This window comes from Lissotriton helveticus, chromosome 11 (genome assembly GCF_964261635.1).
Source record: "Lissotriton helveticus chromosome 11, aLisHel1.1, whole genome shotgun sequence".
Taxonomy (NCBI): Eukaryota; Metazoa; Chordata; class Amphibia; order Caudata; family Salamandridae; genus Lissotriton; species Lissotriton helveticus.
Window position 1 is genome coordinate 376344162 of NC_136072.1, and position 27052 is coordinate 376371213.

Genomic DNA, 27052 nt, shown 5'->3' on the forward strand with positions numbered 1-27052 from the left:
AGTGAAATACAGGCTGGACACAGGTGAAGTAGGAGAATCGAAAAGATAATCCATATGCCGTGCTTAATATCGCCAACGGCATTGTGCCATAATATTCTAGCATGCGATTACGGAACAGTGTCAGCAGCTGCAGGGCGGGAGCTTGCACAGGAGGGACATCCATATTTAAAAATGTAAAAAAGCACAAGAGCGTCCGCTGGTAATGCAAGTAAAAATGGCAATCCACGAAGCACAGTGGAGAAAATAGAATGAAAGAAAGCAGGGATGACTCCAAAGATTTTCTCAAATGAAGTCACGAGACCACTGGTAACAACTTTAAAAAAGTGCGCCAGGGCCTTTGTGGAGGACGCGTTAAAGATAGTCCGAACCATCTTGCTGAAATGCAAAGGCGAATCAGTATTGAAAAGGGTCTGCACCTCTGTACGGGTGTTCGCTATGTGAAGCACGAAAGTTTCACGGGCCGAACTCAAGGCCACCTCTCTCTGAGACAAAAGAGCTCTTATTCTTGCCATGCCGTTGAAATCTGCTCCCAAGGTTGGTATTTGTGGCCAGATTGAAAACTCCCTATGTTCATGTGTGGGAGGAAATAGAACATTTTTGCAGCAAATAACCCGTTCACTTACTGTTACGATAAAAGGAATACTTTTAATTAACCCAGAACAATCTTCATTATTGAGCATCAAATAACTACCATTTTCCAACAACTTGAACGTGGGGATGATAGCAGGAACTGGCGTGCCTTGCAACACGCAAGCCATATTTGGTCGGTGTTTGTTGCATGAACCGTGTAACTGTATGTGCCTACACATTAGTGAATGATCTGGCGTCTCAGTGCATTCCTCTCCATTCAGATAAACTTCTTGATCATCTTTGAAACATCTGTATGTGTATGGAAGCGACCAGACCTCATGAAGAAAAGCACTACCTAAAGGTTCATAACGACCTATTGGTATATATTTCATACAATTTGAAAACTTATATAAAGCAAAAGGCAGCGTTATTAAACCGTGGATAAGGCACGTTGCCAAAAAAACCGCAATCCTCTGCTGATGATGTCACTGAGCATGTCATGAATGATGTAATATGTGACATCATCAGCAGTGGATTACGGGTAATAGTATCTCTAGTTTACTCCCCTATAGCTGTCTTTCTTTTAACATAAGTGTCTGTTTCCTTCCCTTATACTTACTGTTTTTGGTTCGCTTCCGGTTCGCGTACCGGCGAGCGAACTGGGAAGCGTACTACGAGAAATAGAGGTTGGCACAGTTCCAAATATTGTACCAATTTTTTAATAACGGGGAGGTAGTTCTGAAAATAACTTTTTTTTTTATTGTTTTTGTTGTTTTATATTTTTTTTATTATTTTTCTGAACATTTTTTTACTTTTTTTGAATTTTTCTGAACAGTTTTATATTTTTTGGGGTTTTTCTTGCAGGGGGCAATGAAAACGATTCATTGTAAAGGGCTCAACAGGAGCAACAAAACAAAAAAAAAGTATTTATTATTTGGGGCGTTTCGTACAAACTTGCATATGATAGTCAATAGCTCTGTTGATCAGAGTGATGCTTCTTTCTCCGTAGCAAATGAATCCACTGCAATGTACGCAGATTTGTTTTACTTCATGAAATCTCGTTTGAATATTTGGCACCATCTCCCTGCCCTCTGGTCCCGTTACTTCCGGTACAACAGATCTTCTGGCCATAATAGGGAGATTATCTAGGTCGTTACGAAACTGTGCAGCACTGTAGTTGTTAGGATGCCACCTAGTCATATGGCGATGCATTGTGTAGTTTCCGAAACTGTATTTTTTGTCGGTCCCTCTGGACAGTCTATCTTGACATATAAGGCAAGTTACGTATCTTGCATTTACTTTTTTCTGACCTTTGGGAATTTAAAAAAATTGCCAAATGAAGTTTTCTTTCCGGTGAGACGTCCTGGGCTCCTCAGGCAAAAAGTGCCTCTCTTCGTGCTCGTCGTCCTGTTCTTCTTCTTCCTCTTCTTGCCGAATTATAACTTGAGCAGGTGGTCCACTCTTCCTTGGAGGTGGTGGAGGTGGTGGGGAAGCACCAGCTGAAGCTACTAAAGAAGCCATTGCTCACTGGTAACAAAGGGTCTTTCTCTCACAATGATGAAAGTCAGAGTGAGGAAAGAAGGAGGGATTTTCATCATTTGGGAAAAACAAGAGTTCTCAACCAATGAAAAGTGTTCATTTTAGATTATATGACCTAGTCTTACATCATTAGGAAACCAAAAGTGAAATGAACCAATGAAAAGTGTTATTACCAAGTCACATGACCTGCTGTGTTTACGTTAAGCGCTTTGCAGGGCCTCCCGCTTTGCTTCCAGAAACCTGTGCTTTGCGACTCGGTAAGCGTACCAGTTCGCTAACGTAGCACGTCATATGACGTATCACGCGACAACGTGAAACGTCATGCGGACGGGAGGCGTCACGATGTTGTTTTCTAACGCGGCAGTTGCAGTAAAGAAACGTTTACCGGCTCGCGGTCTATTTCGCGGCATCAAGGTCAGCTAACGGGAAGCTTCCCGATTCGCGAAGCGGGAACGAAGAAAAAAAAATATTTAAAAAAAAAATTATTAATAAACATATAAAATATATTTTTGGATTTAAAGAAGAATACATTTTACAGCTACAGATATTAGCTGTTAAAAAACCAATGAAATTCACTGAAAAAACCATCGGTTATAGACCATATATAGTTAGGAATTAGCATTTACAAAACCTTGAAAATTCACTGAAAAAACCATAGGTTATAGACCATATATAGTTAGGAATTAGCATTTAGAAAACCTTATTTTACTCACACAAAACCATTGAAATTCCATATATAGTTAGTTGCACTAACTATATATCGCGCACCCGCAATCCACTGCTGATGATGTCACATATTACATCATTCATGACATGGTCAGTGACATCACTGATGACATCACTGATGACATCTCAAATGACATCACTGATGACATCACTGATGACATCTCATTTGACATCAATGACCACATCACTGATGATATCATTCATGTGACAATACAATGCATCTCCTCACATTTTAATATAACCTCTGTTTCACCCAGTGTTAAATACAGAGTATAATTTTTGAAACCATTGACACACCAATACTAGTTACTACATACGCACTCACTGATTCCTATGTCTACACACACATTCACTCATTCACCCATACAATCATTCATACACACAATCACTCATCTTTACAACACTATCATATGCACTCATACACCTATACAGACACTCACAGTCTGCCACTCATCCATGGAGTTACTCACACACCTAGTCAGTCCTGTAAAGAATCAATGACACTTCCATTTTCTTGTCTATACAGTTAAACATAGAGCACCTTACATTTTCAAACTTATACTAACACACACTTACCTTCTTATACAATCATTGATACAAGTACACATTGATCTGCACAGAGTCACACACCTCCCAGCCAGCCACACACACACTCAGTCTCCCATACAAATACTTGGACAATCAATCAGTAACCCATATAGTTAATCATATAGCTACTGATCAACACATGCAGCAGTTTACAGAACAACAGACATAATGATGCACAAATTAAGACAGTTTAGTCACTAACCCATGCACTCAGTGAGACACATTTAATCACTCACTCATACATTCAGTCATGCACCTACTAAATCCTTTGTCCAGACACTTATACTTGCACTCATTCTTCAACATGTAAGACACATTTTAACTTTACAGAAACATACAGTCACTGGATGTTGTCATCAGTGATGTCATCAGTGATGTCATCAGTGATGTCATTTGAGATGTCATCAGTGATGTCATCAGTGATGTCACTGACCATGTCATGAATGATGTAATATGTGACATCATCAGCAGTGGATTGCGGGTGCGCGATATATAGTTAGTGCAACTAACTATATATGGAATTTCAATGGTTTTGTGTGAGTAAAATAAGGTTTTCTAAATGCTAATTCCTAACTATATATGGTCTATAACCTATGGTTTTTTCAGTGAATATATATATATATATATATATATATATATATATATATATATATATATATATATATATATATATATATATATATATATTAATCTCTTTATTAGGCAGCTTGCAGCAATATACAATCATTAGTCCAAGCAAGGACTACAATTCACATTGAATAGTAAGCAATACAGCCTTTTTTGTTCTTAGGTGAAACATCATAAGCAAGTCAGTGCATGACATTCACTTGCAAGTATTAGAGAACAACAATAAAAACTAGGAACAAAATAATAATCCATACCCCTAACCTACAACCTCATCCCCCACCCCACGCCCTGGCACTTACAATACATACACTGTTAAGCCTACTTTGAATAGCCATCTGGTTTAAAAAAACAATTTAACAGTCAATAAATTGAAAATAGAATATATGCAGAATTTTAACTATTTAGGCATTACCCTGGATACTAAAATGACCTGGAAACCGCAATTGGAGAAAAGTAAGACTATTTTACTCCAAAATACTTTACCAGTAGTAAAGAAACACGAGAATAGCATGTCTAAAGCGGTTTCACCTGTCCTTGAGGTATATAAGTATAGGGCGCAATCGGCATCCCTCTACGGGGCAGAATTGTGGGGGCCCTCAAGTAATAATACTTTCATGGTGGGAGAAAACAAGTTTTTTAGAAAACTATTATGCCTTCCAATGCGACACACCAATAACACCTATTGTAATGGATCTAAACATACGTCGTATAGACCATCAGGCAATTTTACGACCATTATTGTTTTGGTTACGACTGTGGACCACAGAAGAACTCGCCCACTATAAAGATCGGCTAGAGGAAATGTTAAGATTTAATAATAGCATAGGCTTGCCATGGTTGAAGCGCATCTATAGTTTGTTTCATAAATTGGGATTGAAACATTTTTGGGAAGAACCAGCACAGTTAACTATGGCCTCTAAGAAAATACTGAAGCTAACCTTTTGGGTGTACATTCAAGATAGTTTGTCCCATAGTCTAGCTACAGGTACATTAACAACGCGATTCCTTTTAATGAAACCAACAGGGAGCTTCGAGTCATTGCTAGATGAGGTGCAGCCTCAGCTAGCAAAATAACTATATTTAAAATTTTGTTATGGTGTTTTACAGATAAAATCATATACGTAAAAATGGTCCTCTAAACAAGGGGAGGAAAACTCTGAGTGTTGTGCACTATGTCACACAGGCATAAAAGAAAATGATCTACATTTATTATTCTTCTGCCCAGCATATACAAAATATAGAACTAAATGAATCAAACCCATTTGCCAACTATTGGGCATTAGATCCTGTTATGAGGCAGAAAGAATATTGGGAAAAGATACATGTCAAATGGTTTTTAGTGTCAGCAGATATCTGTTTAGTGTAGGTCTAGTAAGAAAAAAGGAAGGTTTGAAATTTTACTTTACATTTTTCTAAAAATGTTTCTTTCACTTGCAATTTATTTAGTATTTGGAAAGTTATTGCTGTATTAAATAAAAAAAATGTTTTAATTATATTTCTGACAATATAAATGGAATATTGAAGGGATTCCAGACGTGAATTTTATAGTCCTTGGTTGCCTATATGATATTATCTGAAACTCCTCAATGTTTTAGATTTTATTAATTCTGATATTTTACTCATATTTATTCTTTTTAGAAATCCAGAACGGTCTTGTATTAGAAATATAATTTCTAGCAAGTATGCATTGGTCTAGAGGTACCTTGTGGACAATGATATTAAATGAATGTTTTATTATTATGATGTGTAAATTGTTAAAAGTAAATCTTTTATGGTTTCTAAACCAAAATAAAGATTAATTGGTGGCCATTATAAACACCTAGAGATGACTGTTCAAAGTAAGCCCTATGCAAGAATAATGTGCTACACAAAAATATATGGAAACGCAACATTGTAAAAATAGCTAATACTCTTATGGAGTACAAGATTGAGTAAAACGTGAAATGTTAACAGGAATTAAATCGCTGATATGGAATATCTTCATTTTCTTTACGTAAATTATTCATAACTCGATCAGTTTTGTCAGTACAGTTAATGAAATGATTCTAGGATCCTATAGGGGGCGGTTTCAATGTCAGTTTTAAATTTCTTCTGGGGTTCGTGACTCAGAGGAACTCGGCCACTTGGCCCCTGTGAGAACCAGTTACAACACACAAGGTCACATTCATGATTTTTAGGCTCGGGGAGATGAAGTCATTTGCCGAGAATCACAAGATGTTGAGCTGACACCGAGTCTCCAACTCAGTTGACTACTTCCCAAGTCGGCATCTCTGGCCATTGCGCCACACCTTCACAGGAGCTGTTTTGCTTCTGTGTGCCTCACTCTGTAAACCTTGACAGAGTTGCGCTTACTGGTGTGCTGAATGTACTGTAAATATATATATATGGAGATTTGCTATTCCGGAGAGAATTTTGGTGATAACTGTTTGAGTACATGCTTTGCTCCAGCTAGTCCGGGCATCAGTGATTCAGAGGGCAGGTGTAAATGGCCAATACAATGTGTAGAGTGCCACTCGGGCGCTCCCATACATTGTATCCACTGACCACGCATCCCCACACCCCTCGGGGCGGGTCCGCGCCGAGGGGATAAATAAACCTGCAGAAGACCGCTCGGGGTCTTCCCGCCTGTGCACAGTACCACTAGTCTTGCGTATTATTTGTATAGCAAAGTTAGGGCCTACCTGTGTCACGGCAGTCCCTACACTGGCGACGAGGCCGGTACCAGACCACGTGTGCCTGCCTGCAGGCGGCTGTCACGCTCCGGTGCGAACTTTGTGTGAACAAGGAGCGTGGGCCTCCAGTGCGCCCCAAGACAGCCCGCTACTATTCGCCGGCCGGTACGAGCCTGCCCACGCGTATCCCGCCAGAGGGAACGCCTTCAGCTGGTGGGCTCCCGGCGACGACACAGCACAAGGGTGAGTGCGACGCGCGTCCCTCCCCGCACCTGGACTGCCGAGTGCTTCCCCGCTGAGGCCCACCTGCATTCCTGGCGCCTCCTGCAACTTTGACGCCCCGTAGCAGCCTGTCAAGCCGTGAGCTACCGAAGGGGAAGACGAACCACACGTCGAAGGGCCCAGCCGAGGCTGACTACCACAGTGCCTGCGCCCTTCACGTCGACGCCAAGCACAGCTCCCACGTGCAAGGCAAGAGCGCTGGAGACACTAGAAGTGTCGGAACCACCCCGCAAGCGTGGGACAGACTGGCGAAGCACACAATACAAGAACAAGACATTCCAAACAAGCATTGGCTAAACCAAAAAAAACCCCAAAAAATAAATAAATAAAGGGGCAAGAAGTGAGGACACTGGCACAGTCACTCACCGGCAAGCACGGTGCCCCGCATAGCCTTGAGGCCCTATCAACACGCTCAGGAGAGAACAAAGGCCTCACACCCCCGCAGGTGGCCAGTGGCACAGCGTGAGACCACACACACCCAAATTGGCGGCCAGAGAAAAAAAAATAAAACCGTTGACGCAGGCCATCACAGAGCGACGTCTAACCAGGTCACAGCGCCGCCATGAGCGTCCAGGCGCCAGCAGCGCCAGCAGCGACAGCGGCAACAGCCGCACAGCAGGGAGAGGGAGACAACCCAGGGCCAGCGCTGAGACTCCCGCCACCGATGAACTGCCCCCATTTAGCGAATCTGCCGACCCGGCGACTGCAGCCCCCAGATGGAAGGCATGGGTGGGGAGGCTCAACCACTACTTCAAAGGGACACGAGAAACCGACGGAACAGTCAAGAGGTCGCTCCTCATCTACTACGGAGGAGAGGAAATATACGATTTGTTTAAAACACTCCCAAACACCGGAGAAGAGGACGACTATGACTCGGCGGTCAATGCGCTGAACGCACACTTTGATCCACAGCTCAACAATGACTTTGAAAATTTCAAATTCAAGAGGACCTGGCAAACCGAATCAGAATCTGTCGACATGTTCTATGCAAGACTCCGCCGGCTGGCTAGCACGTGCCCCTTCACAGAGCCAAGAGAAGAGATCAGAGACCAGATCATCGTAGGATGCCGCTCCAAGCTACTGAGAAAACTGATACTACGTCAACCGGGCATCTCCCTCAACGAAATCCTAGTCCTGGCTCGTTCCCACGAACTGTCCGACGCTCGGGCGGAAGTGATGGAAGCAGCCCTGCATACCCCGGTGGCCACTCCGTCGACAACCAGGCTCCTGCCGATCAAGGAGGAAAAGGTGGACGCCATCCAGAGGAGGCCCATCCAAGCGCGCCAAGTGCCAAAATCCGCGCAAAAGAACCAATGCGGACCCTGCGGAGAAGACCACCCCGCGGACGCCACGTGCGGGGCCAGGGGGAAGACATGCTCCCGCTGCGGGCGGCCAAACCATTACGCAAAAGTGTGCCGAGGAGGACGTTTTCGAGCGACAGCGCCCAGGGCCAGAAGCATGTCACAGCGTGTCCGTCAAGTGTCACTGGACGAACAGGCACGACCACCAGACGATCAAGCTCAAGGGAGATGCCCCATGTATGAAGACGACGGCGACGAGGAGGTGTTTGTCATCTCGTATGTCAACCGGGCGGGTACCAAGAGACGACCCCCACCGATGTGCTCAGTTACTATAGACGGCACCGACATACAGGTGGACAGACACACGAGCCTCAGTAAATGTGATGGACTTGGACCAGTACGAGAAGCTTTCGCCAAAACCGGCACTTGCACCCTCGAGCGCAAGAATCTACACATACGGAGGCACTGACCCCCTGCCGCTGCGAGGGGTCATCCAAACCACCATCATGAGCGGGAAGCTCTCCAGAAAGGAAAAATTCCACGTGACAGAAGGCAAGATAGGGACCCTGCTCAGTTGTCACATGGCAGAGGATCTAGAGCTCGTCTTCTTCGCGAATCAAGTACACGAGTCCCACGCGGAGGCTCTACTTGGAGAGTTTCCGGAACTCTTCCAAGGATTGGGGAAGCTCAAAGGGAAGAAATTCCGACTGCACATCAATACGACCGATAGCCCTCCGGCACCGGCGTGTGCCTTTCAATCTCAGGCCGCAGGTAGAGGAATAGCTCTGGAAATTGGAGGAATTGGGAGTAATAGAAAAGGTATCAGGGCCCACCCCAAGGGTATCTCCCCTGGTCGTGGCCCCCAAACCTAAGCCACCCGGAGCGATTCGACTGTGTGTCGACATGAGGCTGCCCAATACGGCGGTGAAGAGGGAGCGGCACATCACCCCAACAATGGACGACATAGTGGCTGACCTGAATGGCGCAAAGTGGTTCTCCAAGCTCGACCTGAATGCGGGCTACCATCAACTAGAGCTGGAGCCGGAAAGTCGATACATAACCACTTTCTCGACTCATGTGGGGCTACGCCGCTACTGAAGGCTCAGCTTTGGGGTATCCTCTGCAGCCGAGGTCTTCCAGAATGCGATCCGTGAGGTGTTGTCGGGACTACGCGGTGTCATAAACCTCAGTGATGATATTCTGGTATATTAGGACACGCTCGAAGAACATCACGCACACTTGAGGGCGACGCTGCAGAAGCTGGTAGACAGCGGACTGACCCTGCACAAGTCGAAGTGCTCCTTCTACCAAGAAAGCATAGACTTCTTCGGGTACACCTTCACACGAAAAGGACTCCAGGTAGATCCAAAGAAAGCTGAAGCGATCAGAGCGGCGAGCACCCCACGGAACCCCACTGAAGTGAGGAGTTTTCTGGGCATGGCTACTTACTGCGACCGATTCATCCCAAATTTGGCGGCAATGTCGGAGCCACTGCGGACACTCACGCGCCAAGACCGGAAATGGGAATGGTCCGCGGCAGCGAACAAAGCGTTCAATGACATCAAGACCAGTTTGCTCGACAAGACAGGGATGGCGTACTTCCAGCCCCAACGCAAGACGGAACTGGTCGTCGACGCGAGTCCAGTCGGTCTTGGGGCGGTACTCATGCAAGAACATGGTGCTGAAGTATGGAAGCCGGTTGCCTACGCCAGCAAGGCACTGACCGACACTGAGACGCGCTACACGCAGATCGAACGTGAAGTGCTGGCCGTTAAGTGGGCGTGCCAGCATTTCCACCTGTACCTATGCGGTCAAGAAATCACAGTGGTCACCGACCACAAGCCACTGATACCACTGTTTGCAGGTTCGACCTGGCTGGCTCCCCCGCGCATCGAGCGATGGGCTGTGCAATTGGAAGGATATAACTTCAAAGTCGTATTCCGCCCTGGAGCTCACAATCCTGCGGACTACCTCTCCCGACATCCTGAAGCAGGTAACCCCGGACACACACCAGACGCCGCTCAAGGTATCGAGGCTTTCGTCCATATGGTCTCGCAGTCTGCCTGTCCCAGAGCAATGACATTGGCCGAAATAGGTCAAGCCACCTCAGAAGACGACACCCTGTCCAGGGTCAAAGAAGCACTGGAAGGAAACAGTTGGGCGCACTTCATGGATGGAGCCCGAACCCTCCGGCTGGAGGTCAACCACGCTCGACAGCAACTATGGCAAGTGAGGTATGAGCTGAGCGTGGGGGAAGACGGCGTTGTCCTGAGGGGTCACCTAATCGTGGTACCAGAGGGTCTGCAGAAGAGAATTCTCACTTTGGCCCACGTGGGACACCAAGGAACGGCCAAGACAAAAGCGAGGCTGAGAAACAAGGTCTGGTTTCCAGCCATGGACACAATGGTGGACGAGATGGTGAGGTCATGCCATGCCTGCACCATCACCGGCGGAGGTCCTGCACCCGCACCCGTGATTACGGAAGAGCCAAGCACAGCTCCGTGGACGCACCTGAGCGTGGACTTCGGCAGTTTGCCCGATGGCTGCCACATGATGGTAGTCGTCGACTCGTTTTCAAAGTTCCCGATTGTGGAGGTCCTATCGTCAACAGCGTTTCCACGAGTGAAAACAGCCCTGGACCGGATCTTCGCACTGATGGGCCTCCCTGCTGAGATCAAATCTGACAATGGACCCCCCTTCCAGGGACGAGAATTCCAGGGATATCTAGAGAACCTCGCCATTCGACACCGAAAATTCACCCCACTGTGGCCCCAACCCAATGGGGAGGTGGAAAGACTAATGAGGACTCTTAATCGGGCATTGAGCATCGCCGTTGACAATGGGGAAATTCCAGAAACCGCCCTTGACCAGTTTCTGGGGGCATATTGCCAAACACCTCATAGCACTACGAAGTGTGCTCCAGTCCATCTGTTGTTCAAAAGAGCACCGAGAGACAGCATACCGGTGGGCCCAGAGTGGGCTCCGGAACCAAGGAATGATGAAGCAATTCAGGCAAGAAGAGAAACAACCAATCGGAAGGCGAGTGAGGCACGTCGTGATACAGAACCAACGCTTGCCGTAGGGGACTCGGTGGTGATCAAAGACCGACACCCCGGGTGGAAATTTAGAACACCCTACGAACCTGAGGTCTGGACTGTCGAGAAGGTTAAGGGAATGATGGTGACGGCCCGAAGAGGAAACCAACTATTCACTGAAGGCTCAGCTTTGGGGTATCCTCTGCAGCCGAGGTCTTCCAGAATGCGATCCGTGAGGTGTTGTCGGGACTACGCGGTGTCATAAACCTCAGTGATGATATTCTGGTATATTAGGACACGCTCGAAGAACATCACGCACACTTGAGGGCGACGCTGCAGAAGCTGGTAGACAGCGAAGTGCTCCTTCTACCAAGAAAGCATAGACTTCTTCGGGTACACCTTCACACGAAAAGGACTCCAGGTAGATCCAAAGAAAGCTGAAGCGATCAGAGCGGCGAGCACCCCACGGAACCCCACTGAAGTGAGGAGTTTTCTGGGCATGGCTACTTACTGCGACCGATTCATCCCAAATTTGGCGGCAATGTCGGAGCCACTGCGGACACTCACGCGCCAAGACCGGAAATGGGAATGGTCCGCGGCAGCGAACAAAGCGTTCAATGACATCAAGACCAGTTTGCTCGACAAGACAGGGATGGCGTACTTCCAGCCCCAACGCAAGACGGAACTGGTCGTCGACGCGAGTCCAGTCGGTCTTGGGGCGGTACTCATGCAAGAACATGGTGCTGAAGTATGGAAGCCGGTTGCCTACGCCAGCAAGGCACTGACCGACACTGAGACGCGCTACACGCAGATCGAACGTGAAGTGCTGGCCGTTAAGTGGGCGTGTCAGCATTTCCAACTGTACCTATGCGGTCAAGAAATCACAGTGGTCACCGACCACAAGCCACTGATACCACTGTTTGCAGGTTCGACCTGGCTGGCTCCCCCGCGCATCGAGCGATGGGCTGTGCAATTGGAAGGATATAACTTCAAAGTCGTATTCCGCCCTGGAGCTCACAATCCTGCGGACTACCTCTCCCGACATCCTGAAGCAGGTAACCCCGGACACACACCAGACGCCGCTCAAGGTATCGAGGCTTTCGTCCATATGGTCTCGCAGTCTGCCTGTCCCAGAGCAATGACATTGGCCGAAATAGGTCAAGCCACCTCAGAAGACGACACCCTGTCCAGGGTCAAAGAAGCACTGGAAGGAAACAGTTGGGCGCACTTCATGGATGGAGCCCGAACCCTCCGGCTGGAGGTCAACCACGCTCGACAGCAACTATGGCAAGTGAGGTATGAGCTGAGCGTGGGGGAAGACGGCGTTGTCCTGAGGGGTCACCTAATCGTGGTACCAGAGGGTCTGCAGAAGAGAATTCTCACTTTGGCCCACGTGGGACACCAAGGAACGGCCAAGACAAAAGCGAGGCTGAGAAACAAGGTCTGGTTTCCAGCCATGGACACAATGGTGGACGAGATGGTGAGGTCATGCCATGCCTGCACCATCACCGGCGGAGGTCCTGCACCCGCACCCGTGATTACGGAAGAGCCAAGCACAGCTCCGTGGACGCACCTGAGCGTGGACTTCGGCAGTTTGCCCGATGGCTGCCACATGATGGTAGTCGTCGACTCGTTTTCAAAGTTCCCGATTGTGGAGGTCCTATCGTCAACAGCGTTTCCACGAGTGAAAACAGCCCTGGACCGGATCTTCGCACTGATGGGCCTCCCTGCTGAGATCAAATCTGACAATGGACCCCCCTTCCAGGGACGAGAATTCCAGGGATATCTAGAGAACCTTGCCATTCGACACCGAAAATTCACCCCACTGTGGCCCCAACCCAATGGGGAGGTGGAAAGACTAATGAGGACTCTTAATCGGGCATTGAGCATCGCCGTTGACAATGGGGAAATTCCAGAAACCGCCCCTGACCAGTTTCTGGGGGCATATTGCCAAACACCTCATAGCACTACGAAGTGTGCTCCAGCCCATCTGTTGTTCAAAAGAGCACCGAGAGACAGCATACCGGTGGGCCCAGAGTGGGCTCCGGAACCAAGGAATGATGAAGCAATTCAGGCAAGAAGAGAAACAACCAATCGGAAGGCGAGTGAGGCACGTCGTGATACAGAACCAACGCTTGCCGTAGGGGACTCGGTGGTGATCAAAGACCGACACCCCGGGTGGAAATTTAGAACACCCTACGAACCTGAGGTCTGGACTGTCGAGAAGGTTAAGGGAATGATGGTGACGGCCCGAAGAGGAAACCAACTATTCACTCGAAACGTCTCTAGCTTCAAGAGAGCTTCCGAGCCGGAAGCCGATGCTGGAAGTGGGGTCTCCCCATACATGACACCACGAGAAGATCCTGTAGGGTCATCACCGGTTTGGAGTCCGGCAACGGAAGGGCATGTGCCATTGAGCCCCGGGGCTGGAGAACAACCAAGAGCACCCTGTCTGCCCCAGGACGGCGAGAATGTTATAGAACGCCCCCCCCCCCCTGAGATTACGACGTCTGTGAGCCGCCGCAGCCAACGATACTGTCTACGGCCTAACCCAGGTCCCAGCCAGAGGCTCCGAGACTTTGCCTGTGCCTCCCCATAAGAATGACTTTGATATCCTGACGTCAGCTAAAATGAAGGAGGGATGTAGAGTGCCACTCGGGCGCTCCCATACATTGTATCCACTGACCACGCATCCCCACACCCCTCGGGGCGGGTCCGCGCCGAGGGGATAAATAAACCTGCTGAAGACCGCACGGGGTCTTCCCGCCTGTTCACAGTATCACTAGTCTTGCATATTATTTGTATAGCAAAGTTAGGGCCTATCTGTGTCACGGCAGTCCCTACACGATGGTATAAAGTCTTAAGTCACGAGTGTCTCCTGAGACATGAGGAATTTCCATGGTAATCTGGAACATTTACCCAATTCCTGTTGTCATTCCCCATGTTCTCTGTTATTGCGCTCCAACATCTCTCCAGCTTTCAGCAGGCATAGTGTCAAGGTAAAACCATCTGAAGCCACAGCTTTCTTGCAGGACTTATCATCATTCACAATGGTGCCACTTGCTTCTGTTGCAGGGGGCCTCAGAATAACTGAGCCCCTTGTAACGAGGTCCTTAGTGTCTCCTTCTGTTGTGTGGCCATTTAAAGTTCTTCTAAAGGTGCATGCAATTTCTGGTGTGTGAAAAGTGTCACTAGTGTGCTGTGAAAGAGGGCACTCGCTACCATGGTATGCTACTGTAGTGGAGAAAAGAGGTGAAGAGGTGTGGTAGTGGGGAGGTGGGGGAGGTTGGGGTATGGGAATCCCAGCACCTCGTACTCCATGGTGCGTTCTATGTTAGATCCTCGGCTACTTTAAAACCCTGTTTTAGGTGTTGTGGGCATCTGAGATTTCAGTATTCAGAAGAATGTGGGAGAAGAAATAGAAGAAAGACTAATGCAATAACAATGGACACAGTCCATGGTTTACTAAAGGTACCTGCAATACTGTTTGATCACTGCTTTCATGCACCTGGTAAGAGCACGATACGATGAAGGTTTGGCAGTTTAAGATGTGTCCTTGAACTTCAGTGGCAGTGGAGCAGAGTATCAGACAATTCATTAGAGCTTGACATTTATTCTTCTCTCTCAAAAGGTGTCCCTTCCGGCCCTCGGAATGTCATTTCCATCATCAACGAGACATCCATCACCCTTGAGTGGCACCCGCCACGCGAGACTGGCGGCCGCGATGACGTCACCTACAACATCATCTGCAAGAAGTGCCGGGCCGACCGGCGAAGCTGCTCACGCTGTGACGACAACGTGGAGTTTGTACCCCGGCAGCTGGGCCTTGCCGAGGGACGGGTGTTTATCAGCAGCCTGTGGGCCCATATGCCTTACACCTTTGAGATCCACGCCGTGAATGGAGTGTCCAACAAGAGTCCTTTCCCTCCGCAGCACGTGACTGTGAATATCACCACCAATCAAGCCGGTAAGTCACTCAGTCCTACTGTGAATATTCTGAGAGTGCTTGTCAGAGATGCTGGGTTGGCAGAGATGGTGGTATCACCCTTGAAGCCGAAGTGTTCTTGTTCCCCATACCGAGTCACACATTGGCACTTGCTGGGCCCATCTTAAAGGGCGAAGGGCATAAAGTTGTCTTATTTCCTATACAGTAATGGACCTTTTTGTGAAATGACGTCCGCAAACTATTTTGGAAACAAAGATGTTTGTAGGGTTATGTTATGTACGGTGTCATAATATGTAAATGTACTAACCCTCTCCCACCATTATAGCTCACTTTGGTCATGGATAATTATGTGGTATCCATGTAAGTAAAATTAGTTTTTTTCTAGTGGGCTTAAGAGGAAGCTGTATTTCATAAGTTACGTTACAGTGAAGTATCGTATCGATATAAGTGCCCCAACTCTGCTGTCTATGGCTATAATAGGGCAGAGCCCCAGCAAGTACCCCCTATTCTTTCTTGTGTATTTGAAGGAGACTAAACATACTCGTTTTTAGCAAGACACAGAGTAGCTGTGGGTCACAAAGAGACAAACTGTCGGTTAACTATGGGCCTGGCAAAAAGAGAATGTTGGATATAAACACATATTTAGAGAATATACGTGAAGAAAATGTGACAGAGGTCAAAAGGGTACTTTCTATGTGTGAAAAAATACCCATCAGTTCTCGACTGGAACCGCCCTTGTCATCATCTGGGATCCTTCACACCAAGAAGGGTAGATGTTACAACCATTTCAAAAAAGAATTTTCTTTGATTTGAACAATGTGTGTGTCCCAGTGAATTGGGAAATGTATGGGCGTGTGGTGACAACTGTTAAGCTGTGCGTGAATTTGAGTGAGAAAAAAATAAGGAATGAAGTGCCAGAAAAGACTAAAATTAGAGAGAAAAGAGGAAAAATAGTTTTAATTTGTACCTCTCTACTTCCAAACCAATAAAAACCGGTGCGATATAGTAGTTTAAACAAATAGCTACTATGTGTATTAACAGGTCAACATGTTTCTGCAGACTAATAGACCTTAGTAGGTGTCGGCTGCTTTCATCAGTACCAGGTGTCGCTACTGCTCATAAAAATGGTGAATGAAAAAAATGGTGTATAAAAGATATCACCTGGGTATCCTAGGTGTAATCATTCTCCTTGCTGTTAGTCCACACATCAGGAATAGCAGAATGATCAAAGTCAGGTACATAGAAAAACAACCAGAGTACAAACAAGACATGCATTAACATTTGGATAAGAGTTTCTCTTTATTTTAACCAAATGTGGGATTTAGAACTCTTTTGTGCATCCCCAGTGGAGAAGTGTGGCTCAATGGTTAGAGCGGCAGACCCTAATGCAGAGGTCTGGCCCGAGACCAGGGTTCAATTCCCGCTTCGGCGGCTCTTGGACACAATTTCCCCGGACCTGATAATTCTCGCCTCGGTGCCTAGTCTAATCATGGGTCCCACTCTGTGACTCTGGGCAATAGCTTGCTTAATCTCCACAACGGCCCCAGCAGCGCTTGGATGCGTGGCTTCACCTTGGGGGTGCCGAGGAGTGGACATTTCACAGGAAAGCCAGGAAGGGTTCCACAGTGAACATAAAGCCCAGAGCGAGTGTGTACTTTATAGAAATAAATTTGTTGAGGAAATAGCGTCACTTGTAAGACTTAAACATAATGGTATGCCGGAATAAGAGACATCTAAGGGTCCAGTTCAGGGGTCATATTATCATTTTTAATTTTTAGTTTAACAGAGATATAGACAAATAGAACCCTCTTATTACCATCGTATTGCTTCGCGGGTAATTGTTAGTGGCACACTCCTATCTCAGCTATGGCATTTTAACCTCAATATCTCAGCTGTGGGCCATTGCATGGGATCTAGGCTTCACGATGACGCGGTAAATCAGCCCATTGTTGCCTCTGTCCACTGACCATAACTAGATCATTTTGTTGGGCATCTTGTATATTAATATTATGCAGGCCCGTATCGTAGACCAGACCACCCATTTGTGCCGATACCCTAGGTCGATCATTTGGTCGCTTGCACTATAAAGTCCAGACCGATACCCGGATAGTCATTAACTGCTCGGAGATGTCTAAAAATGATTGATTTAAGAGATACAAGCTATATTACAACCAAGTCAAAAGACAAACTCACAGCCTCTATTGACATCTCACCAGGATCCTTATTCTAGCAATTTTACAGGGACATCCAAGGAATGTCTTTGTTCAAGCCCCCCCTTATCTGAGTTGAGCTTGCTTACCCATTTTTGTTCTTTTTTTAAAAGAAACTTGCTCACATCAGTCACTTGTGTAGGGATCAGGGTCTGCTCAATCACTGTCCGAGCAAAGTCAGTAGGCGCGTGCCCTACCTCCAAGAAATGATTAGTCAAACGCGTGGCCTGTTTCCGGCATCTGATGGTACTTTTATGCTCGGAAATACGGATTTTAATTTTTCTGGTCGGCATGCCCACATATTTGAGCTGGCAAGGACAGGTTATTAAATATATCGAATTGTGGCTATTGCAATTAGTAAAAAGTTTCTGTTGCCAGGGGCGGTCGCTTCCAATATCAATACTGGTGGACCGCGAGGTTTGCGGACAGGCAGCGCAGTTGCCACATGGATGATGTCCCTCTACTGCAGGCATGTCCCAGAGCGTACCCACTGCACGTGGAATGTTAGTTTTGGGTCTCGTGTGTACCAATTGATCTTTGAGATTTTGACCACGTTTAAAAAGCAAACAAGGGCATTGGTAAATCATCTGATCCAGTATTCAGAATAGCCCAATGTTTTCTGACAATCTTTTTTATGTTATTTGAAAGAGTGCAAAAGGTGTTCACGCATGTGATGCGGTTCTGTTTCTCTTTCGGAACGGGTGGCTCCAGCAGTCCCTCTTGGTTGTTGTTCGAGGCTCTTTTCATTGACCGTCGTATCAATCGCTTAGGGTACCTTCTGGCAGTCAGATGTTTCTCTAAGGTTTTGGCATGATCGTGGAAAGTCTCCTTTGTAGAGCAATTGCGTTGTATCCTCAAAAATTGACCATAAGGCAGATTGTCTCTCAATGCCTTTGGGGTGACAACTATCGTAACTTAATAACGAGCTACGGGCCATAGGTTTGCGATACAACTCGGATTGCAAGCCTACGGGGGTGGCTGTAATCAACAGGTCCAGAAAGGCTAGATGGTGCTTGTCATATTCTACCGTAAATCGCAGAAAGTTATTTCTGCCAATTCAGCCACTCATGAAATCTACCAAGTCCTCTGCGGTCCCTCGCAACACCACCAGAACGTCATCAATATAACATTTCCAAAGACGTAAAGAGTTGAAATACGGGTTGATGGGCGTCAGGACATGATCCTGTTTGAATTTATGAACATATAAATTCGCAAGACTTGGGGCAAAAACACTGCCCATACTGGTCCCAGACGTTTGTAAAAATATGGTGTCCTCAAATTGAAAGAAATTTTCTTTTATTGCCAGGCCAGGAAGATTCATAATCAGAGATACTGGAGTGATGGAGTTTAGATCTCGTACTAGTAGAAGGTTCTCTATTACATGAAGGGTCTCGTCTTGTGGAATGGATGTATATAGAGATTCTACATCGAAAGACACTAGCCAATCAGTGTCCATGTCAAACTCTATGCCAGGCAGGATTCTAAGCACATCCTTGGTGTCCTGCAGGAACGTAGGCATCTCTTTTACCATGGGTCTTAAGAAAAAGTCCACAAAGGTGGAAAGAGGTTCTAAAAGAGAGCCTATCCCCGATATTATTGGGCGTTCTGGTGGTGGTCGTTGAGCTTTGTGCACTTTTGGAAGGACATAAAAGTACGGCATAGTAGGATGTGTTGCACATAGGTATTGGGCTTCGTGGGTAGTTACCCACCCCTCTGACAACGCTTCTTCCACGATGTGGCCTATGATTTTAGATAGCCTTTCTGTAGGATCGACAGTGAGTGGTTGATACAACTTATTGTCATTCAGTTGCCTAAGGCATTCATCCCGGTAGGTGCCTGTATCCATCAGTACTATGGCCCCACCTTTGTCAGCCGGTTTAATCATCAAGGATCCTCTCTTGTAAGACTCTTGAAATCATCCTGCTCTTTCTTGGGAAAATTAACAAAGGGTTTGTGATTTTGCTGGTAGAGTCTCTTGATGTCACACTCGACAGCTTCTTCAAAAGTTAAAACCTTAGCCGGAAGACCCATCACTGATGGATTAAAGGTAGAGGGTCTCTTTAGACCAGTAATGTTGTCAGTAGCCATTGAATCCATATTTCCTTCATTCTTTTTAGAGAAGAGAAAGTGTAGCCGGACTTTCCTGAAGAACTTTCCCATCTCAATTTGAGTGAGGAAAGGGTCTTTTGTGTTTGTAGCCACAAAACCTAGTCCCCTATTCAAAACTTTCTCTTCAATATCTGTTAGTGTACGAGTACTCAAGTTAATCACGAGGCTGTCCCCGCTGATGGCCCTGTCTGATCTTGAGGGATCTTCCTGCCACTCCTCAGATCCATTGAGGGGGGTGGTAGGTTCCAATGTACCTGACCCTATTGTTGTGTCTGCCGCCTCCCTCTCGACCTCCCCCTGCCAAACCATCACAGACTAAACATATTCAACAATATGTATTGCAAACTATGATGAGCTCCACAATTCTTGAAATGAAGGTGACAGAATGAAACAACATCAAATCTTACAGAGTTTTTAGGTGGGAAGGGACTCTGGAGCAAGTTTTGGCACATTATGGTTTGAGCACCTCAACCGCGTTGGAGTGGGAAGCCGTCCAGACAAAGGTGCAAGGAATAAGTAAAGAACTGCAGCGTCACCCCATTCCCTAAGGTTTAGCACTGTGGCACCTTATCAAGTTGGTGGTTCGGCGGGAGAGAATACCTTCCTCCTTTCTGATCACTGATGATCAGATCCACGGTGGAATATCAAGAGACTAGACTGTCCTTTGTGAGTCTGTCACGCTAGCCCTTGACCACACAAGAGTAACTGGAAAGACACCCTCAACCTGGGACACTACACCACTCCTAATAAGGAAAAAAAGGAGTGGAAGATGCATTAGGCTGGCTTGCAACCTGGGCAGCAACATACACTTGAGTTTGGAGTCTGCCCGTTACCCCAGAAGAAACAGGAAATGTTGATAAGTGATAGGATTCAATACAGGATCTGAGATGGCCGCCTCCACTAGCCCAGCCAAGGCTATTGGCATTAGGAAAGAACAACAGGTGGCTGGCTTGTATTGATTCTAAAGCATTTGCTCTTTTTTACTTCCATCTGCATGCTATCACACACATTAAAAATCACTTAGTCAGAAACTGCTTCCTGTTCCTCCCCATTACTTGGTGCCCATGTTTTAGGGGTTGGCGGTTCTCAAGTATGTTTGCGTTAACATTGGGAACTGGCCTATGCAAAGTTGGGCGTGGCCTAAGAAGTTTAAGTAACTAATGAACTTTTGTAAGAGGTTTAGCCTATGTAATTAAGGGAGTGGTTTTACAGAGGTGGATGAGTTTCATCTGTCTCCATTTGAAAAGTCCTAATTAAATACATTTATTTTGATACAGAAAGTATTTCTGAAAAAAACAGACCAACATGTAAATTATTTACCAAATATATATTTCACCCGGAACCAGACCGTTAGCAGTCATACAGTTGGTAAGATGCATTTAGTATAAATTGCTGTTTGAACGTAAACATATCTCCCCAGACTGAGTTGTCACCGCCATGCCCCCGAGTCAGCCCCTCCACCAGTGGTACTCCAGACCAAAAATCCCTGTCAGACTCACCACCCACTCTCACTCCACTTTGCATAGCTCCTTTATGCAAAAACTCTCCAGCTTTTAAGTTTTCTATGAGAGTTCTCACCCTGGCAAAGTGCTGCTGGTTCCGGTGTCAGTGTCTCAGTGAAATGCAGGGGACTGAAGGGATCACATGGGGAGGACTAGCAGGAATATTGTCATTCTTTAAACTTAAACATGATTGTAAAATGTGGGCGATGCCCAGCATTTGACACATTTTCATAAAAAATTTGCATTTTTTTTGTTGCTTTGACCTCCATAATGTACACTTCTGTCTTGTAAATTTTAATAACTTAAATGCTGAGCGAATCTTCCAACGGGGGTCACCTTAAAAATTGATGCAATTTGTTTGCCGGATTCTCCAAACGAAATCCGACCAGCATTTTACACTCATTTGTATTCAAGCAGTCCCACACACATCTCGACTAAGCACTGATTTGCTCATTCCCTTCGGCTTCAAATACAAAAAAAAATGGAGGGTTTCAGAGTCGAAGAGTGGTCTTCTTGGCCATCTCTTTATAAGTTGGTCTCCAACTTTATATTGTCTCCCCCATTCTCTCAGCAGTGACCCAGGTGGAAGTGTGGAATGTGGCCTAGGATGTATTGCAGAGTAGGTTAGGACATAAACTGCGTTTTTAAAAAGTGAAATCTGGACATTAAGCCGCCCCCATAAAAGAAAAAGTGCGACAAACTTATTTACAGTACATTATTTTTACACACTCAGTATATAGATATGGATGTACAACAATCATCAATTTGTACTTTTTAGGTCTCGACTATTTATCACTTAAGTGTTAAATGGACGAGAGTATTGAGGTCCAAATAAGCTTTGAAACCAACGGCGGATTTGCCACAGTGCATGTTCTCCGTGCGCGTTCACAAACCAGCTACGTCACAAACCACCATTTGTCTCTCAGTGCCTCACACACTTCAAAGGCTCCGCTCCCTGCCCCCCGCCTTCACACTTCCCCTCCCACCTCCCACGGCCGCTCTTCCCATTCAGGCGCTCGCACATCAAAGGCTGCTGCTCCCCCGTCAATGCACTCCCGCCCCGCCCCCCCACAGCAATGCCAAGAGCTTGTTTTCTGTGTGGTGAGCTGCTTTTAAACATACTGACAACACACAAAACTGGGCTCTTCGTCCACAGGAAAGCCAGTCGCACACATACATGCTGTCACCGCACTCCGTACATACCCAGAGTTTAAAACCTGTCCTTTCATCACACTATACCATTGAACTGTAGGACTGCGTCCTGCCTCGCCATACATTTCAGCATCCCACCCACTCGGTGTCTCCTACCTGATAGTACCTCTTTGTAATCATTAACACACCACACCCTACAATACCATCATTGCCTGTTCCACACAAGTATGTATCTGGACTATATTGTAACAAAATTGCAAATCTTGGTGAAATGCCTCATTAATAGCCGCTTGCCTGGGTGCATTCGCACCCTGATCCTTAACCATCTGTAATCTAGTCTGACTGAGGTGTTCGAGCTTCAGTAACCGGAGCATCCTGCGTGCCATGTCTCCTCTCCCAAACAACAATTGTCTGTACTAGTTGTATGTGAACTTCTCTAACAAATCATGTACTCCATCCAGCCTGCGTTTCTCCTCCGTGCCTTTAGTTGTGTGCTCTGGGTCTTGTTTATTTACGTTTCCAGTTCCGTAAATTGAAAAAAAACGTGTAATTTTGTAGGCATGAGCATAGGTGGACTATACACTACTTCAAAATAACGTGACTGCCAAGTAATAGCACCTTTTTAATTTAAAAAAACAAAGAAACATTTACTTCTTTTCCCTAGCCATGTTACACAACACTGCAGATGCTGTACAGCTTAGCCAAAAACAACTGGCAAAGACAATAGGTCCAAAGGGCAAGATACTGCCTTTGCCAGTGCATTGTTGAGAACGGGTCCCAAAGTTATTTTCATCATTATAATAATAAGGGCTCACAGTTTCATGTTATTTATTTTTGGGAATGCCTGTCTACAAGTGAACATAAATATTTGTTGTCCTTTTGAACACTAAATAAAATGGTATACCTCCACAAGTAGTTTACCCCCATATGCTCCTTCCCTCCCTCCCACTCGCTGGCTCCCCCACGCCCCCGCCCCCCTACCAGGCTCTTGAAGCGCGACGCTTCGCCAGCGCTTCCCTCCCACTCGCTCACTCCCCTGCTCCCCCGCCCTCCACCCCCATCCGACTTGTTTTCACGGGGAGCACTCTGCAGCCAAATAGATTGTTTAAATGTTTACATTTGTAATGTAATGTAATGTAAGTGTGCACTTATATAGCGCAGCTGTCACTCCAAGGAGCATCTTGGCGCTTATAGCCCGTAGCCTAGGTGGAAGGCCGGAGAAAAAATCAGCTCACATATCCATCTCGTCAGTACTGAACACACTGTGTCTAAACCAGAGTCATACAGACCGTATCTGAAAGGTTGAAAATCCAAGTTTTCAGAGCCTTACGGAAGTTCTTCTCAGCAGAGATCAGGCGCAAATTGGGTGGGAGTTTATTCCAAGCTTTTGCGCCCAATGTTGCGAGAGATTTCCCTCCTCTTGTTGAGAGTCTGAATTTGGGGATCTGTAACAGATTAATGTTGCCTGATCTGAGGGAACGTATTGGTGTGTACAGTTTAAACCAGGGGAGAAAGTATTTGGGTCCTTGTTGGTGGTATGCTCTAAAGGTAATCACTAAGATTTTAAACAGTATACGTTTGTGAATGGGTAACCAGTGTAGGGCCTTGAGAGCAGCCGAGGCAGATGACCTCCTCGGCCATTTTAAAACCAGGCGGGCAGCAGCATTTTGGACAACCTGCAACCTATGCAGGACAGATCGATTTAGTCCTGCATATAAACTGTTGCAGTAGTCCAAACGAGATGTTACAAGTGCTACTGTCACCGTCTTCCTGGCTGTCAGAGGGAGAAAATCAAAAAACTTTCTGAGTCCTCTGATGATATTAAAACAAGACCCTGCCACTGCCCCTGCCTGCTGTTTAAAAGATAGAGCACTGTCAAACCTGATCCCTAGGTTGAGGGCCGTAACAATGGTATCAGGAGGGGACTCAACATCCAATGGCCACCATAGGCTAGGGGAGAAGGGGTTTTGGGGGCCGAAAGGTATAATTTCGGTCTTCCCGGTGTTACATTTTAGATGGTTCTCACGCATCCAAATGAAGGTTGCGGTGAGGCAGTCTTTGAGATTTTCCTCTGCCTTTCCATTTTCCCTATCTAGTACCAGAATGAGCTGAGTGTCGTCGGCGTATGATATCGTACTGATGTTAAAAGACGAAATCAGCTCAATCAAGGGGGTCATATATAAGTTAAACAGTACTGGGCTCAGCGTGGAGCCCTGAGGTACCCCTGTTAGTGTGATTTTTTCCTCAGAGCAGTGTTCTCCCAACACCGTGACCTGTCTACGATGGTCAAGGAAGTTCCTCAACCAGTCCAACACGGTGCCCGCTATCCCCACTGCTACCAAACGACTGATCAATATTGAGTGGGACACCGTATCGAAGGCCGCCGATAGATCAAGCAAGATAAGGACGGCCTTCTTCCCTTGATCCATGGCGGTCTTCAGTGTCTCCACGGTGTACAAAAGGGCAGACTCGGTGGAGTGTGAGGCCCGAAACCCAGATTGATTAGGGTGCAGGATCTCCTCGTCCTCCAGGAATTTAGTCAGCTGTTTGTTCGCCACAGTTTCAGTCATTTTAAAAAGCAGCGGGAGCAGAGAAATTGGGCGGAGGTTGGAGAGTGTTGAGGGGTCTGGCAAGGGTTTTTTTTGCAGAGGTTTTACTGCCGCCAGTTTCCATTCCGATGGAATCATGGCAGAGGACAGAGATGAATTAATGATGTTATTTATGGTAGGGTTAACTGTATCTACCAAGGCATGTATCAGCATGGGGGGGCAGGGGTCAAAGGGAGAGCCGGATTTATTATTGCGATTTTCAATCTGAGCTTAAGTACAGAAGCTGTCTGTCCCGCTGTGCTGTCCTCTTCAGGAATTGAAAGGCGTACATTTTTAAGAGTTTCTATCAAATAGTTAACAATTTATACCTATTGCCTATGAATGCTCTTTATGGATAACCCCAGCAAGCAGCATCTGCTATGGTGACCCGGGCAAGAAAAACACAGCGCAGCAGAACTTCAAACGAACGACTGTACTGTTTCTGTTTGGCCTGACTGAGCGTTTCCGAGAATATTAAACCAGCCGAGGCATTTAGCAAAAGCACTAGCGTACAATAGTGTAACTTAAAGAGGGAATACTGACTCATTCTTTCTTTTGGACCCGTAGGCTTCCTGGTATACCTCCACAAGTAATTTACCCCCATATGCTCCTTCCCTCTCTCCCACTCGCTGGCTCCCCCACCCCCCTGACCCCCACCAGGCTCTTGAAGCACGACGCTTCGCCAGCGCTTCCCTCCCAGTCGCTCACTCCCTTGCTCCCCCGCCCCCCACCCCCATCCGACTTGTTTTTACGGGGAGCACACTGCAGCCAAATAGATTGTTTAAATGTTTACATTTATTATTGCGGTTTTCAATCTGAGCTTAAGTACAGAAGATGTCTGTCCCGATGTGCTGTCCTCTTCAGGAATTGAAAGGCGTACATTTTTAAGAGTTTCTATCAAATAGTTAACAATTTATACCTATTGCCTATGAATGCTCTTTCTGGATAACCCCAGCAAGCAGCATCTGCTATGGTGACCCGGGCAAGAAAAACACAGCACAGCAGAACTACAAACGAAAGACTGTACTGTTTCTGTTTGGCCTGACTGAGCATTTCCGAGAATATTAAACCAGCCGAGGCATTTAGCAAAAGCACTAGCGTACAATAGTGTAACTTAAAGAGGGAATACTGACTCATTCTTTCTTTTGGACCCGTGGGCTTCCTTCCGGGACTTTTTGTGGCATACAGATAACACATTTCCTTAGAAAGTTGTTTTGTCCACAGGAGATGTCTTTTCTGTTGGCTCAGTATGTACATCACTCTCTTCGACTTATCACTCCCAGTTGTCCGCAAAGTTTTCAAAGCACAGCAAAAATTGTTCCTTCTTTGGAGACTCTTTTAGTTATGTAAAGTAGCAAGAAAGGCTTCTGACCTAGACACTTGCGGAAAAGCCAACACCGAGCTTTAGGATTCAAACGTTTTTTTCACTTTTTTTCTGAAATCTCGAGGCTTAAGCATCTCTTTCATACAGCTTGTTTTTAAGCCGACTGGGTCTTTCGCGCAGATGCTGAGCTCATCCCTGACCCACGTGACCTCCAGGAGCCACCTCATTCCTCGGTCTATGATCGCTTCCTTCTGGTTCATGCGCCGCTTTCACCCCCTGGAGTCATTGCGCTCAGGCTGTCCCTGCAGTGAACTCTTTCTGTTCTCTGCTTGGGACAGAGGGCCTCCTCCGCTGTTCCCATCAGACAGAGCTACTCCACTGCACCTCCTTCAAGGGGCTACCACTGCAGGGCCAGTGAGACTGTGCACTTTTAGGGCCACATTTATCCTCAGAATGCCCGGAACTCCAAACCTCACATTCAATCCAGGAGGTCATTTTTAAGCCGGCTCTATTCTGTGGGTGTGTGCGATCCAACACAAGCAGCATCAAAGTGCGCACACTGTAGCATTGACTTCTCAAACATAGTTTGGGATTCTAGTACATATTACAAGTTCTTTTCACTGAATTATTTATTTCAAATATTTACTGTTGCCACATGTACTTTGCCTCTTTCGAAGTGCCATCAAATTCAGTTCATAACTCACACCCTACAGTTGCACTGTTAGTTCTTCCTGCATCTCTTATGTTCTTATCAGGTTTGAATCCTTGATGTAATCAATTATCTATAAGTCTGTGTCAGCCGTGCGCCTCCCAATACTTGTGGCAGCCCTTGCTATCAGAAGGCCCCCCCAGCGTGAATCACCCCATACTGCCATCTGCCC

General features: G+C 46.4%; 1 protein-coding gene across 1 annotated transcript in view; it reads left to right on the forward strand.

The window, feature by feature from the left end:
- The window catches only part of EPHB1 (EPH receptor B1), a 956362-nt gene that overhangs the window by 715237 nt on the left and 214073 nt on the right, over positions 1 to 27052 (forward strand). Inside the window, exon 5 of the mRNA XM_078665818.1 lies at positions 14972 to 15307. Within this exon, the coding sequence (XP_078521944.1) occupies positions 14972 to 15307 (336 nt within the window). The remainder of the gene's footprint in view (positions 1 to 14971; positions 15308 to 27052) is intronic.